Consider the following 6,531-nt stretch of genomic DNA (forward strand, 5'->3'; position numbering starts at 1 on the left):
GCTGGTTGTGGACCTGGGAAGGAGGAGGAGTACTTCAGCGACCCCTGTTTCCATCAGGGGGGTCGATGTGGACATGGTTGAGGATTATAAATACCTCGGAGTACACATCGACAACAAGCTGAATGAGGTCAAAACACGCTGAGGCCCTCTACAAGAAGGGACAGAGCCGCCTCTACTTCCTCAGGAGGCTAGGATCCTTCAACGTCTGTACAAAGATGTTGAATATGTTCTACGAGTCGGTGGTGGCGAGCGCTTTCTTGTATGCCGTGGCTTGCTTGGTCAGCGGGCTGAGAGTGAGAGACGCTAACAGACTGGGCAAGTTGGTAGAGAAGGCAAGTAACGTGGTGGGAGTGGAGCTGGACTCTCTGGCGGTGGTGTCAGAGAGGAGAAGTCTAGCAAAACTCCTGGCCATTATGGACAACACCTCCCACCCACTACACTCGGACCTTACGGAGAGAATGAGCACGTTCAGTGGAAGGCTCAAACTCCCAAAATGTAACACGGAACGAAACAGGAGGTCCTTCATACCGACAGCCATCAGACTGTATAATGCGAATGTTCCTTCTTGACTGCACTTAAAGGCCTACTGAAATGAGATTTTCTTATTTAAACGGGGATGGCAGGTCCATTCTAAGTGTCATACTTGATCATTTTGCGATATTGCCATATTTTTGCTGAAAGGTTTTAGTAGAGAACATCCACGATAAAGTTCGCAACTTTCGGTGCTAAGACAAAAGCCCTGCCTCTACCGAAAGTCGCAGACGATGACGTCACACATGTGGGGGCTCCTCACATATTCACATTGATTTTAATGGGAGCCTCCAACAAAAAGTGCTATTCGGACCGAGAAAACAAGAATTTCCCCATTAATTTGAGCGAAGATGAAAGATTTGTGTTTGAGGATATTGATAGCGACGGACTAAAAAAAAATAAAAAAATTGTGATTGCATTGGGACGGATTCTGATGTTTTTAGACACATTTAGTATGATAATTCTGTGAAATCCCTTATCTTTCTATTGTGTTGCTAGTGTTTTAGTGAGTTAAATAGTAGCTGATAGTCGGAGGTGTACGTCCACGGGTGTCTTAACAACAGTGTCTTAGGGGAGTTGACGGCAGCTATGGACGGCACAAGCTCAGCTTTTCTCCGGTAAGAAGCGACTTTTTAACCACAATTTTCTCACTGAAACCTGCTGGTTGACATTCCGTCGTATTTCATGTTTGCTTGATCCATAGTAAATTTTCACCTCCGGGAATTTTAAACAAGGAATCACAGTGTGTTTGTGTGGCTAAAGGCTAAAGCTTCCCAACTCCATCTTGCTACTTTGACTTCTCCAATATTAATTGAACAAATTGCAAAAAATTCAGCAACACAGTTCTCCAAAATACTGTGTAATTATGCCGTTAAAGCAGACGACTTTTAGCTGTGTGTGTGCGTAGCGCTCATACTTCTTAAAAACCCGTGAAGTCTTGCATACACGTCATCTTTACACAACGTTTTCAAGACGAAACTCCCGGGAAATTTAAAATTGCAATTTAGCAAACTAAAAAGGCCGTATTGGCATGTGTTGCAATGTTAATATTTCATCATTGATATATAAACTATCAGACTGCGTGGTCGGTAGTAGTGGGTTTCAGTAGGCCTTTAATTGTAGAATATATGTAGAATATATTTCTATTATTCATATATTATATATATATATATATATATATATATATATATATATATATATATGTGAATATATGAATATATATAATATATGAACATATATATATATATATATATATACACAGATAGACATAAAATATATATATATATATATATATATATATATATATATATATATATATATATGTCATATATTATGTCTATCTGTGTTGGCCCTGCGATGAGGTGGCGACTTGTCCAGGGTGTACACTGCCTTCCGCCCGATTGTAGCTGAGATAGGCGCCAGCGCCCCCCGCGACCCCAAAAGGGAATAAGCGGTAGGAAATGGATGGATGGATATTATATATTATTATTATTATTATTGTAAGCGAACTGTGGTGCTGAATTTCCCCCAGGGATCAATAAAGTACTTTCGATTCTATTCTATTCTAACAACACTGGTTTGGTGAGAATTCCACTTTTTTAAAGGGAGACATTTTCGATTGTAATGGCTTCTTTTTTTATTATCATTTTACGACATTTGTTTGCAAGTTTGTGAAGTGTGTGTAACGCAATGCACCGGCCTCGTAACAGGAGAAAGTTTCCACTTACTGTGCACAATAGACGTTATCACCATTAAAATGCAATCAAAAAAAGGTGTTTAAACAACAAACATCACTTGTTTCATTTTACCCAAAAAATGACGCATATGTATGTATGTATGAGGGGGGGCGGTAGAAAACATAGATTTAGAAAGTAACCGGTCATGTGGTGACTGTAGGTATCTAGCTTCTGGGCTAATGCTAGTTAGCTAAAATATATACCCGAATTTAGTGAACGGTATTCAGATACATTGAATTCCACAAAACCACGGGGGTTTGTTACACTCAAAAATAAAGCGAGTGGACAAAAGCTGGCCGTTAACATTGTCAGCGAGCAAAAAAGGGCAATTTAATCGAAAAGTAACAGCCAAAGCTAGCCGAGTACGCTCCCAAGTGAGATGGCAAACTAGCTTAGCACGGTTAGCATTTACCTTGTCGGAATCGAGCTCCGGGTCCGCTTGGCTCAGCCTGTAAAGAAACGACTTGGGATCGCGACACAATGTCTGTCTGGTGGTTAAGAAATAAGTCCCGCCGACGTTCAGCCGAATCCACTTCGACGAGCCATCGCCGGAGGGGACGTTCCTGTCCACCGGTGAGTGGGTCAAGCACCGGCGGTGAACGGAGCCGCTGCCTTCGGAATTGTTCTCTGCCATCCCTCGCCTCGGTCTTCTCCTCCGCCTTTGCCTCGCCTCTGCTCGGCTGTCTGCTGAGAGGCTGACGGGAAATATGCAGTGTGGCCGCTGGGCTCCACTACCACTACTCCTCGCTAGGGGTGGGAGGGTCCATCCACACATCGGAAATCTCCGCACCAACGGTCATTTAGACCAGTGGTTCTCAACCTTTTTTCAGTGATGTACCCCCTGTGAAGATTATTTTAATTCAAGTATCCCCTAATCAGAGAAAAGCATTTTTGGTTGAAAAAAAGAGATAGATAAGTAAAATACAGCACTATGTCATCAGTTTCTGATTTATTAAATTGTACAACAGTGCAAAATATTGCTCATTTGTAGTGGTCTTTCTTGAACTATTTGGAAAAAAAGATATACAAATAGTTAAAAACTTGTTGAAAAATAAACAAGTGATTCAATTATAAATAAAGATTTCTACACATAGAAGTAATCATCAACTTAAAGTGCCCTCTTTGGGGATTGTAATAGAGATCTATCTGGATTCATGAACTTAATTCTATACATTTCTTCACAAAAAAAGAAATCTTTAACATCAATATTTATGGGACATGTCCACAAAAAATCTAGCTGTCAACACTGAATATTGCATTGTTGCATTTATTTTCACAGTTTATGAACTTACATTCATATTTTGTTGAAGTATTATTCAATAAATGTATTTATAAATGATTTTTGAATTGTTGCTATTTTTACAATATTTAAAAAAAAATCTCACGTACCCCTTGGCATACCGTCAAGTACCCCCAGAGGTACGCGTCCCCCCATTTGAGAACCACTGATTTAGATCAGTGGTTCTCAACCTTTTTTCAGAGATGTACCTATTTGGAAAAAAAGATATACATATAATTAAAAACTTGTTGAAAAATAAACAAGTGATTCAATTATAAATAAAGATGTCTACACAAGTAATCATCAACTTAAAGTGCCCTCTTTGGGGATTGTAGCGATCCATCTGGATTCATGAACTTAAATCTATACATTTCTTCACAAAAAAAGAAATCTTTAACATCAATATTTATGGGAAATGTCCACAAAAAATCTAGCTGTTAACACTGAATATTGCATTGTTGCATTTCTTTTCACAGTTTATGAACTTACATTCATATTTTGTGGAAGTATCATTCAATAAATATATCTATAAAGGATTTTTGAGTATTTAAAAAAAATCTCACGTACCCCTTGGCATACCTTCAAGTACCCCAAGGGGTACGCGTACCCCCATTTGAGAACCATTGATTTAGACGTATCAGATCGATACACACGCGGTAAAGTTGGAATTTTCAGTTCTAATCTTCGTATTTTTTTTACAAACATGAGTGTTTTTATTGTGTAGATCAGTGTTTTTCCAACCTTTTTTGAGCCAAGGCACATTTTTTTGCGTTGAAAAAATGCGGAGGCACACCACCAGCAGAAATTATTAAAAAACAAAACTCGGTTGACAGTAAAAAGTTGTTGTCGCAAATTTTAGATATGACTTTAAACCATAACCAAGCCCTTGTCTCAAAATAGAATTGATTAACGTGGACCCCGACTTAAACAAGTTGAAAAATCTATTCGGGTGTTACCATTTGGTGGTTGATTGTACGGAATATGTACTGTACTGCAGTGGTCCCCAACCACCGGGCTGATTGGTACCGGGACGCAGAATAATTTTTTTTTTTTTTTTTTTTTTAATTAAATCAACATAAATTACACAAGATACACTTACAATTAGTGCACCAACCCAAAAAATCTCCCTTTTTCATGACAAAAAAAAAATATATATATCCACCCATTGATAACAAAATAAAATATATGTATTTTGTCCCCCCAATATATCCATCCATCCATTTTCTACCGCTTATTCCCTTTCGATGAGGTGGCGACTTGTCCAGGGTGCATCCCGCCTTCCGCCCGATTGTAGCTGAGATAGGCGCCAGCGCCCCCCCCCCCCCCCCCCAATATAATCCTCATCAATTAACCAAATCAGGGGTGTCAAACTCATTTTAGATCAGGGTTCACATGGAGAAAAATCTACTCCCAAATGGTCCGGACTGGCAAAATCACGGCACGATAACTTAAAAATAAAGACAACTTCAAATTATTTTTGTTTAAAAAGAGAACAAGCACATTCTGAAAATTTACAAATCATAATGTTGTTGGGGGTTTTTCACACTTACATGTTGCGGTTACTACTTTATTTGTGGTTATTTATATTTTCTGAATAAATTATGTGATAATGTTCATCAGTCAACTCATTGGTGTTAATTTTCAATCTATCAAGATTAAAAATATATATATATCAAAATCTAATTACAGGATGTTATATATGTAGTTTGATCATTTTCCTTGACTGATGTAGTAACATCATGTGGTTTATATTGTACATATGTAGCATCATCTACAAAGATACAAAGAATTGCTATTGCGACATCCAGAGGACACATTTAAAACAGCTGCTTCTTTCTTTCAAAAATTTCAAGTTTATTTTTATACGTAGCAAACTTTTCCCGCGGGCCGGATAAAACCTGTTCTGAGGCTTAGTACGGCCCTCAGGCCATACATTTCACACCCCTGAACTAAATGCATAGTCCTGAGTTACAAACCCATTAGATTCAAGTAAAAAGGGTCGGGCTTGTATTTATTCGGTATCTAATCGATAGCCAAATATTCAGTATCGCATCATCCCCCAACTCCTCATGCAAAACTCACTGCTAGACACCCCCAGGCCGCGCCCACTTGTCAAACCCGCACTGCCACATACTTGCCTGCATTATTCCAGAACATGGAGATATTCGTGGTAAAAACCTCTTAAGGGGCAGGAAAGGAAACATAACTATTATTTATTTCAATTAAGAAAAGCATTTCCTGGCCATGTTGTTTGCATGAACCACCTCCACGTGTTGTGTAAAATTGCATGGGCACATTTTAGTAGTTATTAAAACATACAAAGAATATCAGATTCAGCCTGAATTATACACATCAAGGCTGTTTGGGTTTTTTTAGAATTTTAATGGCCAGCATGTTTTCATAATTCGTTGTCTTTTTTTTCAATCTATGAAATACATTTATATAGTATTTGTGTTAGGATTTTTTTATATTTTAATATTAATATTTTTTCCTTAGTGTCCCATTCACACTCCAAGTCCTGTGAACCATTTGTGGCCGACATCCCAAGTGTATCGACCAATAGTGCATTGTAGAAGTATAATTAAACAAAAAAAAGAAAGAAAAATGTAAAAAAGAAAAAAAAAAGAAAAAAGAAGCAAAATTACAATAAAAGTCTAAAATTTTGTTACGGATAATAATATTGTACTTCCCACATCCCAAGTCTACTGACAAACAGTACTTAGTAGAAGAAAAAAAGGTTTTGAATAATATTTGTCACCCATATCCCAGAATCAAAAATAAACAAAAAAAAAAAAGAGTAAGCACACAATGTAATGAGAACAAGCTTAACTTGTGTTACGAATGTTCCTAATGTAAAAAATAAAGTTTTTGTAGTATATCGTCACTTCTATGTGCATGTATTTCATGCCCAGTTTTTACAATCAAACAATATTTTATAAAACCGTATTTTCAATCGGACATTTTATGTCACACAATTTTGTGTAG

The 6,531-nt window shown here is 37.7% G+C and overlaps 1 protein-coding gene across 1 annotated transcript in view; it reads right to left on the minus strand.

Annotated features, from left to right (window-relative positions):
- kctd5b (potassium channel tetramerization domain containing 5b) overlaps positions 1 to 3,001 on the minus strand; it is a 44,330-nt gene extending 41,329 nt beyond the window's left edge. The window contains exon 1 of the mRNA XM_061909233.1: positions 2,680 to 3,001. Within this exon, the coding sequence (XP_061765217.1) occupies positions 2,680 to 2,901 (222 nt within the window). The 5' untranslated portion in view covers positions 2,902 to 3,001. The remainder of the gene's footprint in view (positions 1 to 2,679) is intronic.
- Positions 3,002 to 6,531: the final 3,530 nt, after the last annotated feature.

The sequence above is a fragment of the Nerophis ophidion genome, linkage group LG08, assembly GCF_033978795.1.
Source record: "Nerophis ophidion isolate RoL-2023_Sa linkage group LG08, RoL_Noph_v1.0, whole genome shotgun sequence".
NCBI classification, from domain to species: domain Eukaryota; kingdom Metazoa; phylum Chordata; class Actinopteri; order Syngnathiformes; family Syngnathidae; genus Nerophis; species Nerophis ophidion.